General features: G+C 35.9%; 2 protein-coding genes across 2 annotated transcripts in view; one reads left to right on the plus strand and one right to left on the minus strand.

Annotated features, from left to right (window-relative positions):
* LOC142353214 (uncharacterized) overlaps positions 1-4,621 on the minus strand; it is a 712,302-nt gene extending 707,681 nt beyond the window's left edge. The window contains exon 1 of the mRNA XM_075405443.1: positions 4,609-4,621. The gene's annotated coding sequence lies outside the window, so the exon portion shown is untranslated. The remainder of the gene's footprint in view (positions 1-4,608) is intronic.
* The window catches only part of LOC142353213 (V-type proton ATPase catalytic subunit A-like), a 42,796-nt gene extending 31,074 nt beyond the window's left edge, over positions 1-11,722 (plus strand). Inside the window, exon 7 of the mRNA XM_075405442.1 lies at positions 10,583-11,722. Coding sequence (XP_075261557.1) covers positions 10,583-10,859 — 277 coding nt within the window. The 3' untranslated portion in view covers positions 10,860-11,722. The remainder of the gene's footprint in view (positions 1-10,582) is intronic.
* Positions 11,723-20,402: the final 8,680 nt, after the last annotated feature.

Consider the following 20,402-nt stretch of genomic DNA (forward strand, 5'->3'; position numbering starts at 1 on the left):
TTTTCAGAATAAAAAAAATGAAAATTTTAAGCAGCGGGAGCCCACCTTGTTCATTTTACCTTTTGTTCACGTCAAATCTCATTTGAGACTCGTTTTATTGGAGAAAACGTTTTATTCTTTGCATGTGCAATGGAGGTCAATAAGGGTTATTTAGATGGGTTACAAACATGCTAGACTTTTTTTACGGTGCATGTGTTTGTTTTGCAATTTTACCCTGTGAACTTTTTAGGGGCGATTTTAAGCATGAAAGTTCAGGTTGATCATTTTCAAATCCGTTCCTGCTTTGTGCTCGCTTCGTTTTATGGCATTCACTTTGCAACCTTTTATCGTGCATAATATGAGAGAGAGCATGCTAATTGGAATTTAATTGAAGTGAAAATGGAGCAGTGCTTCAGAATTTGAATAATGAAGCAGTAAAAATTCAGATCAATATTGCCACGTCTTTAGTCTTAATAGACACTCATATATATACACATATACATACTACAAAGCAGAGCAAACTAATAACCTAGATGGAAAAATGTTGAGTGCCTAGAAATAGAGTCAATTCAATACAATAGGTTGTTGTTATCGTTAAAAAGTATTGAACGGGAAAAGGGGCTGAAAAGCGGGAAAAATAGGAAAAGAATTGATAGTACAGTTGTTGCTTTGTGAGGGTGTCTTTTCCTGTTAATTGCACTGTTGAGGCATTCATGTTGTGTTTAGTGTGGCAAATACAAACAAAAATCGACTGCAAGGCGGTGAAATGGAAAATTAAATTGGATTGTTTTGATGGAAATATGTTTCCACACGGGTCATTGGCATTTTAATAAGCGCATATTGTGAGAAATACAAGAGGGTATTTTTGCAGCATTGCATTGAGTGCTATGAAAGATAAGAGCGAAAGAGTTTTTTAACCTGTGAGTGCCGATAAAACAGGCTTTTCTGACATCCAATCAATTGAATCTTAATCGATTCGTTTATTGAGTTTTTAAAAGTAATTAAATTGTTGTTTGTTTTGATCGTACAGGCTCTTGTCTTTCTAATCTTGCCAATTATTTCTTTCGTCTTTTCTATCCCCCCCCCCTCCCCATCGCCAACTAAGAGGACGGCGCCTCAGAAGTAAGACAGGCAAGCATCAAAAAGTGAAGATAATGAGACAAAAGAATGGAAAAAGGTCATTGAGCTTTCAGAAGTGTTGGTAAATTCAACTTGTCATTCTTAGTACTGTTGTATAAGGAAAAGCTGTGAATTCAAGTGCGCTAAAAAGTTCATCCGTTTGTCCTGCGAGCTCTTTCCTTACCTTCCGCCTATCGACACAAAAGGAAAAGGAGGAACAGGGCGGGAAGCGGGAATCAGAGATGGAGGGAGGCAGGGGGAATAGTTTTAGCAAGTGAACTAAATAATTTAAAGCATTCTCCACTGCAGCAGGCTTTTGTTTTGGAGAGCAAATTGAATAGAGATAGATAGAAGATAGTTGTTGAATGGGTGTGGTGTGTTGAGTTATGAATTGTATATCTATCAATGGAAGAGACTTCTGACACAATAAGTCACTTTGTGACCTCTTGACTTGCCACGATTCAAACAATGATCTGAAATTCAAGAGATGAAAAGATTTTTTGTCTTTTCTTTTCACCCGCTTATTTTCATCTTTGTTTCGCATTCTATTCTTTGTACTGTTTCTACGTTGAATACTGGCTTAATTGTTCCGTTTTTTTGTTCAACTATTAATCTGATTAAAATTTTTATAATGATAGATTTTAATTGCCCAAAACGTATTTAACTGGCAATTTTGATCCTCGAATCATGAAATATTGTCTTTGAGGGGAATTTTTAATGGTGACGTAAATAAAGCGTCTGAAATTTGCTCTGAGGATTTTATCTGCGCAACAGTTTATTACTCATCTTATAATGAATCAAAATGTTTCAATCAGAAGCAGTCTAGAGTTCGGAGTTTGTTTCCTGATTCGAGTTAGAAGTTCGTTTTCAAAACGGTGAATTCTTAAAGGTGTTGTTTATAGATCAACGATATTGATAAAGATTGTGCTAGAAATTTTGAATGTGCTATGAGTTCGCTGAGACAAGGTAATAAATCAACAACATCCAAAGCTGCTGTTGTTCAGTCCTCGACATATTTTAATTCATCTTAAACGATGTTTTTAGCAATTATATTAATCCTGCTGATCTTTTAAAATGCAATTTTTCGTTTTACCGCTTTTTCTTTTTTGTAGATTTTTTCTATGAACAACAAATTTCGTGACTTTTTGTCTTGCAAAACGGGATAAAGTGGTAAAGCCCGAGGGCATTGAGTCTCTGATGAGACCGTCCCCTTCCCCAATAGTTTTTGTCCACCATCTCACTTTTCTGAGTATTTGATATTTAAAAACAGGTCAGAGTAGCTAATTGAGAAGCGGTTTCAAAAGTTGATCAGAGTAGGTTTTACTGTCAACATATGAGGAAATTTTAAAAAAATGCAATAACCAAAACTGCCAGAAATTTTTTCACTGAGTTGCGGGTTTTGTCCTTCTATAGTAAAGAGCTACTTTATAGTAAACATTAATTGTCCGTAAACATTAACATTCTGTAGTAAACACTAATTGTTTTCAGCAGGCATTTTTGTGTTCAATATTGTATTGTAATTTGGATGTTGAGTTTCTTATGAGTTATGAATTATTTAAAACCCTCACCCAAGCGTAAAAACTGTAATCTAAACCCGGTTTTAAAACCAATTTTTCGTTCATTTAAAATGCAGTAATAAGTTAATAGCAACATCTTGTGTAGTTTAAGACAAATTTGTCCGTTGAGCTGTTAGATGTGAAAAAAAGGAAAATTTTAAAAATTTTCTGGCGCAACCATGAAAGCTGTTTCCCCCAACTCTTTAGATGAAAAAGCTAAAACGGTTCGCTGAAACTGATTGCTGTGCTAATTTTGCTAGTTTTTCTAAGTTAAAAAAGCGAACTTTCTTTTATATAACTAGTTTGTGATATCATAACCAAATAATTGCTACCATTGGAGTTAAAAACCAAATAATAGCTGAAATCTGAACCTTGTTTTATAGTACCTTAAATTAACGGGTTTTAAAGAAATTCAATATATTGTGACAGTTGTTTACATGTGGTCTGAAATCCAAAAGGATGATGATTTGACGGCATGTCCTAAAACTAATTAGCCGCGCGGCTTTTTTAATAAGCTTTTTTAGCAGCGCGGCTAGCCCTCGGAAAAACCGACACTGCTGGCCTCATTTTGGTAAAATTCGTTTTTAATAGCCGCACAGCGATTGGCTGGGGCTATTATTGGCCTTCTCTTGTTTTACAATTCAAAGAGTTTGAATTGTATTGAGGCGCTATATTTTTTTTAAAGATTTGTTAACACATTTTCATGATTTTTGAAGTCAAATTGGAGTTGTGAATTTGGTCGCGCCGAAACAGGAAGTGTAGCCAAGAAGCGAGTTGTTTTGCTGCGTGAAATTTTGCGGCACAAATGGTGTGAGAAAATTGTGTTTGAACAAAAATTCGCTAGTGGTTTTTTTGTTCACATGCGGCAGTTTTACTTTTTCTTTTTTCCGATTTTTTGGATCGGATTTTTTTTCTAAATGGTTTTTCCAATCCATTAATAATTCATTCTAGGCCTGATTTTTTCTTTGAACCAATTTTCTCTTTCTCGCTAGTGGTTTTTTGTTCACATGCGGCATTTTGACCTTGATTTTCATTTATTTCAAAAAAATTTTTGATCTCATTTTTTTCATTTCCCAATTCACTCATTGTCCGTCCTAGGTCTAGTTTTTGTTTGGTCAATGAAAATTCTTTGAATTGTACCTCAGGACTTGCCCTGATATGTGTTTTTTTTATTTCGTCAAGATATTTGTTACGACCATATGACGTCACAATCACTTAAAATCTGCTTTTTGTTCATTTGTTCATGCAATTTCAATTGAATTTCGCATGACTTACCTCGATCTCAAAAATGATTTCGTGACTCTGAAACTGACTTTTCTTTACTTTAATTCAAAGAGATAATGTCAAGTGAATTCTTGTCATTCTAAATAAAGGTTATTGGAGAGCAGCTTATAGAAGCAGCAATAACTTACAGATTCGTAATCGAAGTATAACATCTCAAAATTTAAACAAAATTGAATTTCTTTTTGATCTGTTTCTGTTACTATATTTTTGAGAATGCAGATCTACGAAGCTATTGCGGCTTTTTCTGACAATTTTGTCAGCGTTCTATTCTGTGCAACACATCTGGCTGCTTTTAAAGTCATTAAAATAGGCGAAGACTAAAGCCAACTGATGTTTTTTTTATTCAGCAACCGCTTAAACACAGAGTTGCGCTCTTCTTGTCTAATGTGACCAAAAAAGGGGGAATACTTCTTCTTGGTGTCTCATGAGACCGTGGGCAACAATAAAAAGATCGGTTTCGGTTCTGTTCTTCTAGTAAGGTTTTCTTCGTCTAATTTCAAGGGGGTAGGTTTTTCGCTTAAAGTGACGTACTTTTTGTTTCAATTTTTAACAATAAAGATGGCAATGGGGTTGCTCTACATTTTTTAATTCCATACTGCCACAATTAACTAAGGGTGTTGGAAAACGTTCTTTCGTTTTTATTGTTCTTGCAAGGCAATGATACGAACGTTATTTAATAAGTTGGTTCTGATGAAAAAATAAGTGATGAAATTGAACAGTGGTTTTATTGTTAAAATTGTAATTACCAGCAATTATTAATTGCTCTCGCGTAAACATGTTAGTCTTTTCTGCAAAATTTTTGCTCAAGCATTTTTGCGCTTTTCTAGCACAATTCTTTGCTTTCTCAAGTGACTTTTTCACGCTAGGTGTAGTTTTGTTTAGTTAATGAATTTGTATTGAATTCTAGGTCGGGATTTTTCCTGCTATATTTTTTTATTCGCCGAAGAAAAATTTTTTTGCTTTACCATAAGTCACAGATTTTTTAACATTTTGTGTCAAATCTTTTTTGCTTCTCTAGGACGGCGTCTCAGAAGTAAGACAGGCAAGCATCAAAAAGTGAAGATAATGAGACAAAAGAATGGAAAAAGGTCATTGAGCTTTCAGAAGTGTTGGTAAATTCAACTTGTCATTCTTAGTACTGTTGTATAAGGAAAAGCTGTGAATTCAAGTGCGCTAAAAAGTTCATCCGTTTGTCCTGCGAGCTCTTTCCTTACCTTCCGCCTATCGACACAAAAGGAAAAGGAGGAACAGGGCGGGAAGCGGGAATCAGAGATGGAGGGAGGCAGGGGGAATAGTTTTAGCAAGTGAACTAAATAATTTAAAGCATTCTCCACTGCAGCAGGCTTTTGTTTTGGAGAGCAAATTGAATAGAGATAGATAGAAGATAGTTGTTGAATGGGTGTGGTGTGTTGAGTTATGAATTGTATATCTATCAATGGAAGAGACTTCTGACACAATAAGTCACTTTGTGACCTCTTGACTTGCCACGATTCAAACAATGATCTGAAATTCAAGAGATGAAAAGATTTTTTGTCTTTTCTTTTCACCCGCTTATTTTCATCTTTGTTTCGCATTCTATTCTTTGTACTGTTTCTACGTTGAATACTGGCTTAATTGTTCCGTTTTTTTGTTCAACTATTAATCTGATTAAAATTTTTATAATGATAGATTTTAATTGCCCAAAACGTATTTAACTGGCAATTTTGATCCTCGAATCATGAAATATTGTCTTTGAGGGGAATTTTTAATGGTGACGTAAATAAAGCGTCTGAAATTTGCTCTGAGGATTTTATCTGCGCAACAGTTTATTACTCATCTTATAATGAATCAAAATGTTTCAATCAGAAGCAGTCTAGAGTTCGGAGTTTGTTTCCTGATTCGAGTTAGAAGTTCGTTTTCAAAACGGTGAATTCTTAAAGGTGTTGTTTATAGATCAACGATATTGATAAAGATTGTGCTAGAAATTTTGAATGTGCTATGAGTTCGCTGAGACAAGGTAATAAATCAACAACATCCAAAGCTGCTGTTGTTCAGTCCTCGACATATTTTAATTCATCTTAAACGATGTTTTTAGCAATTATATTAATCCTGCTGATCTTTTAAAATGCAATTTTTCGTTTTACCGCTTTTTCTTTTTTGTAGATTTTTTCTATGAACAACAAATTTCGTGACTTTTTGTCTTGCAAAACGGGATAAAGTGGTAAAGCCCGAGGGCATTGAGTCTCTGATGAGACCGTCCCCTTCCCCAATAGTTTTTGTCCACCATCTCACTTTTCTGAGTATTTGATATTTAAAAACAGGTCAGAGTAGCTAATTGAGAAGCGGTTTCAAAAGTTGATCAGAGTAGGTTTTACTGTCAACATATGAGGAAATTTTAAAAAAATGCAATAACCAAAACTGCCAGAAATTTTTTCACTGAGTTGCGGGTTTTGTCCTTCTATAGTAAAGAGCTACTTTATAGTAAACATTAATTGTCCGTAAACATTAACATTCTGTAGTAAACACTAATTGTTTTCAGCAGGCATTTTTGTGTTCAATATTGTATTGTAATTTGGATGTTGAGTTTCTTATGAGTTATGAATTATTTAAAACCCTCACCCAAGCGTAAAAACTGTAATCTAAACCCGGTTTTAAAACCAATTTTTCGTTCATTTAAAATGCAGTAATAAGTTAATAGCAACATCTTGTGTAGTTTAAGACAAATTTGTCCGTTGAGCTGTTAGATGTGAAAAAAAGGAAAATTTTAAAAATTTTCTGGCGCAACCATGAAAGCTGTTTCCCCCAACTCTTTAGATGAAAAAGCTAAAACGGTTCGCTGAAACTGATTGCTGTGCTAATTTTGCTAGTTTTTCTAAGTTAAAAAAGCGAACTTTCTTTTATATAACTAGTTTGTGATATCATAACCAAATAATTGCTACCATTGGAGTTAAAAACCAAATAATAGCTGAAATCTGAACCTTGTTTTATAGTACCTTAAATTAACGGGTTTTAAAGAAATTCAATATATTGTGACAGTTGTTTACATGTGGTCTGAAATCCAAAAGGATGATGATTTGACGGCATGTCCTAAAACTAATTAGCCGCGCGGCTTTTTTAATAAGCTTTTTTAGCAGCGCGGCTAGCCCTCGGAAAAACCGACACTGCTGGCCTCATTTTGGTAAAATTCGTTTTTAATAGCCGCACAGCGATTGGCTGGGGCTATTATTGGCCTTCTCTTGTTTTACAATTCAAAGAGTTTGAATTGTATTGAGGCGCTATATTTTTTTTAAAGATTTGTTAACACATTTTCATGATTTTTGAAGTCAAATTGGAGTTGTGAATTTGGTCGCGCCGAAACAGGAAGTGTAGCCAAGAAGCGAGTTGTTTTGCTGCGTGAAATTTTGCGGCACAAATGGTGTGAGAAAATTGTGTTTGAACAAAAATTCGCTAGTGGTTTTTTTGTTCACATGCGGCAGTTTTACTTTTTCTTTTTTCCGATTTTTTGGATCGGATTTTTTTTCTAAATGGTTTTTCCAATCCATTAATAATTCATTCTAGGCCTGATTTTTTCTTTGAACCAATTTTCTCTTTCTCGCTAGTGGTTTTTTGTTCACATGCGGCATTTTGACCTTGATTTTCATTTATTTCAAAAAAATTTTTGATCTCATTTTTTTCATTTCCCAATTCACTCATTGTCCGTCCTAGGTCTAGTTTTTGTTTGGTCAATGAAAATTCTTTGAATTGTACCTCAGGACTTGCCCTGATATGTGTTTTTTTTATTTCGTCAAGATATTTGTTACGACCATATGACGTCACAATCACTTAAAATCTGCTTTTTGTTCATTTGTTCATGCAATTTCAATTGAATTTCGCATGACTTACCTCGATCTCAAAAATGATTTCGTGACTCTGAAACTGACTTTTCTTTACTTTAATTCAAAGAGATAATGTCAAGTGAATTCTTGTCATTCTAAATAAAGGTTATTGGAGAGCAGCTTATAGAAGCAGCAATAACTTACAGATTCGTAATCGAAGTATAACATCTCAAAATTTAAACAAAATTGAATTTCTTTTTGATCTGTTTCTGTTACTATATTTTTGAGAATGCAGATCTACGAAGCTATTGCGGCTTTTTCTGACAATTTTGTCAGCGTTCTATTCTGTGCAACACATCTGGCTGCTTTTAAAGTCATTAAAATAGGCGAAGACTAAAGCCAACTGATGTTTTTTTTATTCAGCAACCGCTTAAACACAGAGTTGCGCTCTTCTTGTCTAATGTGACCAAAAAAGGGGGAATACTTCTTCTTGGTGTCTCATGAGACCGTGGGCAACAATAAAAAGATCGGTTTCGGTTCTGTTCTTCTAGTAAGGTTTTCTTCGTCTAATTTCAAGGGGGTAGGTTTTTCGCTTAAAGTGACGTACTTTTTGTTTCAATTTTTAACAATAAAGATGGCAATGGGGTTGCTCTACATTTTTTAATTCCATACTGCCACAATTAACTAAGGGTGTTGGAAAACGTTCTTTCGTTTTTATTGTTCTTGCAAGGCAATGATACGAACGTTATTTAATAAGTTGGTTCTGATGAAAAAATAAGTGATGAAATTGAACAGTGGTTTTATTGTTAAAATTGTAATTACCAGCAATTATTAATTGCTCTCGCGTAAACATGTTAGTCTTTTCTGCAAAATTTTTGCTCAAGCATTTTTGCGCTTTTCTAGCACAATTCTTTGCTTTCTCAAGTGACTTTTTCACGCTAGGTGTAGTTTTGTTTAGTTAATGAATTTGTATTGAATTCTAGGTCGGGATTTTTCCTGCTATATTTTTTTATTCGCCGAAGAAAAATTTTTTTGCTTTACCATAAGTCACAGATTTTTTAACATTTTGTGTCAAATCTTTTTTGCTTCTCTAGGCTAATTTAGTTTCGCCTATTTTGCCTAAAGCGCTTTTAAACAGCAGTTGGTCTGCAAAGTTGTTGAAAATAAACGGAGACATAAAAACGAAAAAGAAATCACGAATAGAAACGCGATAAACACAAAGCACAATTTTAGATGACCGCTACTTGAACTTTGTTCTTGTAATTTTTCGTTATTAGTTGCTCTCGAATGAAGTTTGAAGCAATTATTGTAAACTTGTTGGTCTTTTCTATGCAAAATTTAGGCCTGGCTAATTTTTCGCTTTTTGATGTAGAGCATGTGACTTCTCAAGCTTCACTTGATTTTTAGTGATTTTAAGTGCTCTCATTCTGAACTGTTTGTTGAAGTTTGTTGCTAATATAAAAGTGACTGTTCGCGGTTGAGTAACAAATTGGTTGTAGCCCAGTGGTTAACGTGTCTGACTGCTATCCTGGAGGGCTATGGTCCGAACCCCTATCAGGTCCGAGTATTTGCAATCTAAAAATTTTTAAGCTACACTCCTAAATTAAATTGCTCCCAGCCTGTGGTTCGTGAGCAATTCACCCGGCGCTAGTCTTTTCATGTTCATCTCTAATGCTGATTTGGTATTGATACTAGCGCCTTTGTCCCCTCATTAAGAAACAGGGGTACGGGAAACAGGGAATTGGTGTTATGGGGTTCAATGGCGGCTATTTTCCATCAATGTGTTAAAAGTACTATTCCATTTGGCTGATGAGTTGTCATTAAGCAACGTTGTCTTGTTTTGATCCTTTTTCGAGTTAAAAAATGAGAAATTTTCCTTTTTCCTTTTCTAATAGATTGAATATTAAGAAAGCCAAATATTTCTCTATGACTTGTCTAAAATTTTACGTAAAACAAATTAAACTTTGATTTTATATTTGTATGTAATTTTGGGACTTTTCTTTTGCTTGCCAGATTCACGCATTGTTTTTTGGCCGCCTTTCGGAATTTTATGTTCCAAGATTTTATTTGAATTATACATTTATATTAGGGAACCCATAATAAAAAAATAGGTGCTAATAAAAGTAGAAGCCAGCTCAACTGCAATTAATTCGTGAGTTTTCTTGATTGAAAACGCACGTGAAGAGGCACGTGCTATGTAAAAACTTTGCGTATATGGATTGTTTTGCTATTTCCGGTTCTATCTATTTTTGTGATTATTGCTGTTTCCTTGTAATGGTTATCGCAATGTTATTTGCATAGAAACTATTTATATAACTCCTGAAGACCAACCAATAGATATCAAAATTAATGCTGTATTTTTAATTGCTGTATTTTTAACGAAGTTTGTGGCAATTATATTAGTTCTGTGGTCTTTTTTATGCGATTTTTCGCTTGAACGATTTTTCGTCCGAACTTTTGACATTTCGTCCTCAAAAACGGGATAAACATGTAGCGACCGGAAGGCATTTAGGGCTCTTAGAGCCTTTCAGCCTACTAGACTCTAAGTATGCAATTCAACGAAACTGTTTTGGAGACATAAATTCATGGTGTGAAGGCGATTCTTAGAGTTTGACCGCCACACTTCACCTCCGCCCCCTTCACATCCCCTTGCCCTAAATCTTAATGGTGGTCAAAAGTAAGCACTAATGACACTATTTGAAGCCCTTAGTGAAGTTATCTAGTGTACTATGCCCCATGCCATCTGCTGAAAAAGGCAACAATTAAATGCCCACTGCCAGTCGTTGGAGAGCTATGGGTCCGACATTAGTTGTGGTACCTTCTAATATCTAAAGAGATGTTTTCGTTTAGATACTGCCCAATGTACAAAACGGTGGGTATGTTGAGGAACATCCTGCATTTCCACCAGAAAGCAACAGATGCAGTCACTCCCTCGGGAGACAAGAAGAGCAAGATTACCTGGAATGACATCAGGGACAACATGGGGGAAGCCAACGGGGTCATTCACGCCGTTACTTCCATGAAGTTCCTCGATCCAGCCCAGTATGATGAAGCAAAGATGGAGGGTGAATTTGTGGCTATTCAGAAGAGAATTGATGACCGATTTGCTCAGCTAATCGATGAGTAGAAAATCGAAACTGAAGACTCTATTCTAACCGTTGAGCAACTAACGACGGGATTGTTGTGAAATTCAAATTACATTCAGCGTGAAAAAGCAAAGATGAAACTCGATTTGAAAGCACTTGAGCCCGTATAATAACTTAGAAAAATGATTTCATAGCTGTGCTATTAAGGCTGAGAATCTTGTGAAAGTTGATTTTTTAAGCAACGTGACAAACTTCTGAGTAAGAAAATAATTTCGAAAAACACAACTGAAAAAAGATGTTAAATACTAAACTAAGAAATGCAAAGTGAGTATAGGAAAAAGTTATTTAAAGGGTTTTTAGAAAGAACTTAATGGCACCGTTTGCGGCTCTTCTATTTTTGAGCCTTGAGTTCAATGTAGTCTTGTAGCGCCAACACGGCCCTCTTAAGTTTTTATTGCCCGACTCGTATTAAGCCTTCTACGTACAGACCAACAATTGCAATCGTTAATTTATGCGATACTAAAACATCAATTCTACATATTCTGATTTTGTAATGATTGTTTTCCTCAATAGCGTGTTCTTTATCAAAATAGTTTCAGTAAATTGACCAGTTAGCCCGTCATAGTAGCAAATGTGCTAAACGTTTCTGAAATGACTTGTGCATTTGAACATTGTTTATTCTATACTATTTATCACGTCGGAGTATGTATTTTTAAATTTATTTTTACCAAAAGCTGATTAAACTGTATATTTGGCAATAACGAGTTAGATATTGTAGAAATGTGCTATGAATTATATATACCTGCATATTTTGGCCCTATTGCTGAAATTGATAATCATTTTTCAACTATATTAAATCGCATGAGCCTATATGATCAATTGAATTACAAAATTTTCAACTCAATTTTTTACTCAGTCGAAACGAACTAAGTCAATATTCACCTCTCTGGGTTTTGGTAGCTTGCCATGCCGCTGTTTTGCTACTTTTACTTGCGTGATCGTCATTTCTTAAAGTAATTGGGGGCGAGTTTTAAGGTGAACTGTGTGTGTGTTTGTGTGTGTGATAAGTGTTTTGATCGTGACTGACATACCTCACTCTCTAAATCACTTCTAATTTTATTAAGGTCACTTCAGATCACTCTAACGCTTTAAAGGTCAATATAGGACTCCGAATCGAACTTTATGGTTTGAAAACGTTTTAGACTTTAGGAAAGTTGGAATCTGCATCAATTCACTTCTGTATCTATTGCTATCTATATTTGAAATCGCCCAAGTGTTGTGGAGCTTTTTCGGCAATCTATGGGCTATGTTTTTGAAAGAACCAAAAAGGTCGTATTTGGCTGAGATGACATTACCATCTTTTCTGAAACAACTTTGGGTAGAAATTTTGTTCATAAATTTAGCGTATACCTAATGGAAATTTAAGCGCCATTGAATAGCATTTTTCAAGGAATAACTGATGCAGCTACCAACTGTTAACGGATCTCGGTTGAAGTTACAAATTATTGTAGTTGTATGTCTATATCATGCTAAAAGTTTCCCATGACGGCTTCTCGAGTGAGTTTTGCGTGATCTAAACAACTCTCTCATTGGCGTTTTAAGTTGCTTGTCTCAATTTGAGACAGCTTAAAAAAGTTGATATAAAAATGCGATAAATTGGTTACGATCATCAATGAATATTTTTGTACTGCTCAATATTAAGCGTTAAATCATTGCATGTGAAGAACCGTAGTGAGGTTGTCCTTCTGGTTAGGTCTTCTTTCTAGATCCTCCACTGATTTATTGCAACGAAAGTGAAAAATTGGTTAAGTTGATAAAAAAAACATGGTAGTTTTGTGCTACATTGGGTTTGGTTCAGTGGTTTAATTGCGCTGGCAGCGTAGCACTTTTGTCTCATCTTTTTATTTATTCTAATGAATCTATTTTAAAGTGAAGATAATGTTTGTGTTATTTTTTGTCTTCTCTTCGATCTGTTCCTTTTTAAAATCAAATTCTAGCAACAAAACTTAATTGTAAACTTGGCCAGTTGATTATTTCACTACTCATAGTAAAAATTAGCACGGCTTGCTATTTCTTTAAAGAAATTGCTCAAGCTTCGACACACCTTGCACATAACTTATACCAGTTTTTGTGATACGTAACGATTTAAAATTTAGCGATAAGAAAGGACAAAACAAAATGCAGCTTTACGTGATGACTTGGTGCAGTGCGCTACGACAGCACAATATACGGTTCAGCATTGCTTGTTCGAGTAACATCAACGATTAGCCGCCACTTATATTCTCTTTTCAATAAATTAGTTTTTATTAATTTATTGAATGGCGGAGCATACTTGCCTTAAGAAATCGAAACGTGTATGCCGCGCACTCATTTTCTGAGGCTAGCCAAGAAATTATGCCACCACCTCTTGTAGACGTCAATTCGAGGCAGTAGAAGTCCTCCGTGGTTTTTTGAAATAACATGCGACGGAAGTATTTCAACACAATAACATCAAAAAGAACTCTTTTCGTCGTTTTTCAAAAACTCACTTTAATGTGCCTTAGTTCTTTCTGCATTGAATGGATGTATATATTTGCCTTGATTTGCGATTTCTCTTTTATTAGTCGATTTTTTTTAAATATCTTGAGTGTTGGAAGTGACTGCAATGAAATGCGAGAGCAGTGCATTTTAATCTGTTGTAGTTATTTTGCTCAAAAAAGAGATGCATATTGACCATTCACAAGTTTCTGTACAAAGATAGTTCTGACTTCGAAGTTGATCACTGCTGTAAAGCTATGAGCTGATCATTGTTACTTTGAATTTGTCTTGTTTGTCTTATTTACGCCCAAAAAATACTGTTCATTAAATTGAGGGGATCAGCAACTAGTATTGAGAGATTCGCTTCATCTGTACAATCTATCACAAGTTGTCTTTGAAATTTTTTTCAGGTGACTTTGACAAAAATGATGTCCACTGACTATATTGTGCCCCCGTTGAAATTGCCCAAATGTCTAAACTTAATTGAGCACTTACTCATTTGGAATCATATTTTCTTGCTTAGGTTGATATGTTTTGTTATAATTTAGCTCATTTGTTGTTAATTGCTCTCAAACGATGGTTAATGCAATTTTATTGGTCATGTGAACATTTTTTGGCAATTTTTAGACCGACTATTTTTAATTGTTGTCCATAAAAAGAGATAAACAGGTAGCGCCTGGAGGGCTTTAAGTGTCTGAGCAGTCCTCTTATAGCCTTACGCCTTACTAGTCTCTAAGTATGAGATTCACCCACACTATTTTTGAGGAGAATATTTCACGGGGTGCAGGGCTGTTGTCAGCCATCTCAACCCTCTACTTCTGCCATCTTTCTCTCTTCCAGTCATCCCAACTCTATCCCCTCTCTTCCAGTCATCCCAACTCTGCCCCCCCCTTATTAAGATTGAGTTTTTTTAACACATTAAGGCTCAGTTTTCATCCTTATAGTTAGTACCATATTATGAGAAATTAGATTAGAGTTGAGCAGCCGTCCTTTAAAGAACATGAATTATAATTTTCTTTTTTAATCGATAACAACTGAGATAGTGCCATGGTCTTACCACCGCCTAGTGTCATTCTCTATCGAAAAATTAAGTGTTATCAAGCAACCCAGTACGACCTATTGGAGATGGAAAGCCGTTGAATGGGACAAATTTGCGTATGACGTAGAGGTGTCCTGGCAGTTATTGACCTACAGTACCACTTTCAACACAGACACTTTTGTAGGTATATTCCTGTCGGTCCTCGAAACTCATAGTGATCTGTATGCACCCCTGGTAGAGCTATGAAGAAAATTGCGGGAGTGTCCATTCTTTGATTCTGAGTTGACAAAGGTGAAACAGAAGAAACATCAGCTCAAACTGTTATGTAGAAAACGGAGCGTACCCAGTTTGCAGGATGCTTACAAGAACTTTTGAAAAAATAGCGCAATGCAAACAAACAGAAAAAGACGCAGTTCTATCAATCCAAAATCTCTTCTATTCACAGATCCCCAAGCAAAGAGATTTAAAGACATCTGAAAAAACTCATCGAAGGTGGCACTTCTCAACTATGTGATCACACAAACACAGAATTACTTGCCGAAAGTTTCAACACTTTTTTCTCGAAAAAGAATTCGAAAATTGTCATTGAAGTGGAGTCGGAAAGGAGCATCGAAAGCAAAGATGTCGATCATCTAAACGAATTCAGAACTTTGTCTCAGGCTGAGCTGGAGAAATTTCTAGATAAAGTTTCATTGAAATCTGGTCTCATGGTTCTTTTTCCAGTCAAATATCTAAAAACTATACCGTACCGTTGGATAGAAGCAATGTTACTTATCGTCAATTCATCAAAAGAAGAAGGTGTTTTTCCATCCCGATTGGAAAAAGCTGCATTTCGGCCTCCGCTGAAGCAAGAAATCATTGACCACAACGATTCAAGCGTTTCGGACCTGTCAGTATCCTCTATTTTTCTCCGAGGTAGTTGAAATGACCATTGTCTACTTTAAAAGTTCTTTTCTACAGAGACCTCTCGCGTGAAAACAGTGATCGACATTCAACGCGGGATTGATTCATTCAAAGTTATCGTTCTGGTTGCAATTGAATTGAAAGCATTGTTCCACACCCTTGATCATAGCTTGTTCCTACGTATTTCTACGAAAAGATTTAGTTCTTTCGTGCCTTAGTTCTTAATGTGCCTTAGTTCTTTCTGCATTGAATGGGTGTATATATTTGCCTTGATTTGCGATTTCTCTTTTATTAGTCGATTTTTTTTAAATATCTTGAGTGTTGGAAGTGACTGCAATGAAATGCGAGAGCAGTGCATTTTAATCTGTTGTAGTTATTTTGCTCAAAAAAGAGATGCATATTGACCATTCACAAGTTTCTGTACAAAGATAGTTCTGACTTCGAAGTTGATCACTGCTGTAAAGCTATGAGCTGATCATTGTTACTTTGAATTTGTCTTGTTTGTCTTATTTACGCCCAAAAAATACTGTTCATTAAATTGAGGGGATCAGCAACTAGTATTGAGAGATTCGCTTCATCTGTACAATCAACTATGTGATCACACAAACACAGAATTACTTGCCGAAAGTTTCAACACTTTTTTCTCGGAAAAGAATTCGAAAATTGTCATTGAAGTGGAGTCGGAAAGGAGCATCGAAAGCAAAGATGTCGATCATCTAAACGAATTCAGAACTTTGTCTCAGGCTGAGCTGGAGAAATTTCTAGATAAAGTTTCATTGAAATCTGGTCTCATGGTTCTTTTTCCAGTCAAATATCTAAAAACTATACCGTACCGTTGGATAGAAGCAATGTTACTTATCGTCAATTCATCAAAAGAAGAAGGTGTTTTTCCATCCCGATTGGAAAAAGCTGCATTTCGGCCTCCGCTGAAGCAAGAAATCATTGACCACAACGATTCAAGCGTTTCGGACCTGTCAGTATCCTCTATTTTTCTCCGAGGTAGTTGAAATGACCATTGTCTACTTTAAAAGTTCTTTTCTACAGAGACCTCTCGCGTGAAAACAGTGATCGACATTCAACGCGGGATTGATTCATTCAAAGTTATCGTTCTGGTTGCAATTGAATTGAAAGCATTGTTCCACACCCTTGATCATAGCTTGTTCCTACGTATTTCTACGAAAAGATTTAGTTCTTTCGTGCCTTAGTTCTTAATGTGCCTTAGTTCTTTCTGCATTGAATGGGTGTATATATTTGCCTTGATTTGCGATTTCTCTTTTATTAGTCGATTTTTTTTAAATATCTTGAGTGTTGGAAGTGACTGCAATGAAATGCGAGAGCAGTGCATTTTAATCTGTTGTAGTTATTTTGCTCAAAAAAGAGATGCATATTGACCATTCACAAGTTTCTGTACAAAGATAGTTCTGACTTCGAAGTTGATCACTGCTGTAAAGCTATGAGCTGATCATTGTTACTTTGAATTTGTCTTGTTTGTCTTATTTACGCCCAAAAAATACTGTTCATTAAATTGAGGGGATCAGCAACTAGTATTGAGAGATTCGCTTCATCTGTACAATCAACTATGTGATCACACAAACACAGAATTACTTGCCGAAAGTTTCAACACTTTTTTCTCGGAAAAGAATTCGAAAATTGTCATTGAAGTGGAGTCGGAAAGGAGCATCGAAAGCAAAGATGTCGATCATCTAAACGAATTCAGAACTTTGTCTCAGGCTGAGCTGGAGAAATTTCTAGATAAATTTTCATTGAAATCTGGTCTCATGGTTCTTTTTCCAGTCAAATATCTAAAAAGTATACCGTACTGTTGGATAGAAGCAATGTTACTTATCGTCAATTCATCAAAAGAAGAAGGTGTTTTTCCATCCCAATTGGAAAAAGCTGCATTTCGGCCTCCGCTGAAGCAAGAAATCATTGACCACAACGATTCAAGCGTTTCGGACCTGTCAGTAACCTCTATTTTTCTCCGAGGTAGTTGAAATGACCATTGTCTACTTTAAAAGTTCTTTTCTACAGAGACCTCTCTCGTGAAAACAGTGATCGACATTCAACGCGGGATTGATTCATTCAAAGGTATCGTTCTGGTTGCAATTGAATTGAAAGCACTGTTCCACACCCTTGATCATAGCTTGTTCCTACGTATTTCTACGAAAAGATTTGGACTACGTGGCAAAGCATTGAATTGGCTCAAATCTTATCTCAAACACAGACAACAATCAGTTGTTATAAACTCTTCTTCATCGAAACCTCTCCCTATGAAATCAGGAGTACCCCAGGGTTCAATACTGGGACCGAGTCTTTTCAGTATGTATCTAATACCACTCGGAGACATGTTGCGTGAAAAAAACATCAGTTACCAAATGTATGATGTTGATACGATGCTGTGCTTCGATTGTAAAACGTGTCAAGAACAAGACAAGATTAAAGTCAACAAAATATTTGCATTACTCAAAGAAGCTGGATTGAATGGAATGAGAAAAACGAAAGTGATAGCAATCGGAGCAGAAAAGTGATTAGCAGATTGGAAAACAATCAACATAGTCGATGGTGTAATAAATGTTAATGACTCGTTCATTAGCCTGGGAGTAGCAATAGGCAACAAACTATTGTTTAGGAAGCAGGTCTTGATAAATAGTCGGACTTGTTTTTTCTATCTTCGTCAGCTCTTTTCACTTAAGCGCTTCTTGAGTCAGGAAAAATGCCATTTGTTAGTACGCTTGCTTCTTTCAGTCGCCTAGACTACAGTAATTTGCTCTTGCTTGGTTTCAAGGACAAACACGAGAAGATTTGACAGAAAATTCAGAACTGTTCTTGCGGAATCATATACCAGCTACATACGTTCTGCAGCGTTACGTTCCACATGCATGACCTTCACTGGTTTCCAGTACGCGAACGAATTCAACACAAAGAGCTCTATAATCCAATGACAGTTCCATGTTATCTTCATGTGTTTACTGAGCAGGAGATCCGGGCCAGACGACCGCAGGATTTGAAGAAATCAACAGTTCCATGAAGAACAACAGCTTTTGGCTTAAAATGTTTCGACACCCGCGGTGCCGTTCTATGGAATTCCCTGCCAGTCAAGCTAAGGACCACAGAATCTTATTCATTATTCAAAAGAGATTTAAGGACGCATTTATTCCAAAGTTATTATAACTGATCACGGCGGAGCACTTTTGAGTTCCAGAAGAAGTGCCTATAACAACACGGTGATGATGATGATGCTTCCGTTTTGTTTGCTCTAACAGTTCGTTTTTTCAATGACTAACATTTAGGTTAATATCCAAATCGTGGAGTTCTAATGAAATAACCAGCACTGCGTATTTTAAAATAAGAGCAATTTTGCACTTTAATTTGCTAACGTTTTTATCTGCCCTGAGGATAAGTGTATTTATTCATTGGTTCGGCCTTATCCCCTTCATAATGATTAACTTCTCTCATGCAAAATTTGAAGCAATTATTTCGGTTGTGTATGTTTTTTGTTCTTATGCAAAGATTTTCGCTGGGAGGTTTTTGTTGTAGAAAATTCTTTTGCTCTCTTTACCGAATTGATTTTTCTGTAGACGGAACAGTATAAACTGGCAAATCTCGATGATTTTAAGTCGTGCCTGTCTTGTTAATACAAAAGGTTGTATGGCTCTAAGTGAACGGACCATCGAAACTGCTTAGCAGGGAAATGGCTTGAAGGGAAATTTACAATTTGGTAGTTTTTGATACCACCATTATCCTGCATTCAGTGCATTAGGCCATAAACTTAATTCACCAATAAGCACAACCAACACCTCGCTTGTCATTAGAGAAATTCATCTGATTGTTTTCGGTTATGAATGAAATTCACTTGACTAAGTTTGTTTTTGAACGAATTGACTTTCTTAAAGTTCCAAGCAATTATTTTAGCCCTGCTGCGTTTTCTTATGACACTTTCCGTCACACTAATTTAATTTAAGTTTTTTTAAGCATTATTCTTCTTTTGTCTGATATAAATTGCTCTTGTTCGGAGCTCATCAGATGATGAGCTCCGAACTTACATTTGTAACCCCTGAGTGAAGACATAACCCCATCCCCCTATTTTCATCCCCCTATAGGTTAATACGCTATTTGTACATTGTTTTTTGAAGGGAAAGACTTGGAATGAAAATAAAACATCATAAATTACTTTCAAACGACGAAGTTTCAATTATCAATTTGGTCAATTATTCAAATTAGAGCGCCGCAATCTCAAAGCATGTAATATGTACAGAATTCAATTTGACAATGTAATCGGAAACAGTAGCAAGTGTTAGCAACATGTGTTTGTATTTTGCATAAATTTAGGAAAAGAGTCAAGAACGAAATGCCACTATAACCTATTTTATCCCCCCTAACAATTGGATTTGTAGCCCACGCTCTAAAAACAATGTTTATCGTAAAAATCACACCAAAATTTACAATCTCGCGCTTTTTAAATATAGACAACTAGAGTTTAAATTGAAAACTGCAACTACCGCAGCGTCTAAAATGCAGGTCAAGTATCTCTAATGGGGTTTTGGACACACTTTCTGATGTAGCCAGGCACGTGAGTATTTTTGCCGTAGAAGTGAGAACCGCCAAGATGACACGGTTTGTTTTTCTTTAGCGTGTTTTTAGCGCCAATGGATAACTGAAGATAGCGATACAAGAGAACGCGTAATTTATTCCTCTCTTTTAATATTAGCCAATTTGACATCGTAATATGAAAATGTGGCGCTTAAGCATGACCTATTGATAGATTAAATTTAGTGACTATATTTATTCAGTTGAGATATAGTGGTGTTATTTGACTGACAAGAAAAACGGACAAAAGTGTTGAGAATGCAAACTGCATCTTGCATCTGGCTATGACGTAACAAAGGATAAAAATGAACATCTGATAGCTCCCTCGGCCAGATGCAAGACTACAGCATTAACATGGTAGTTTAGCAAGAATTATCATGGATAGTATACTACATCCTTATTAGATTTAGATCTTTTCCGTTTGTGCCCCCCCCCCCCCCCAGCTTAGTGGGTGCTTATTATTTGCACCTCGTCCCCCCCCCCCCCCCCCCCCGACGCACGTCCCATATTGTTACATAATGATTCAATATATGTTGGC

This window comes from Convolutriloba macropyga, chromosome 14 (genome assembly GCF_964194025.1).
Source record: "Convolutriloba macropyga chromosome 14, txConMacr16.3, whole genome shotgun sequence".
In the NCBI taxonomy this organism is placed as follows: Eukaryota; Metazoa; Xenacoelomorpha; order Acoela; family Convolutidae; genus Convolutriloba; species Convolutriloba macropyga.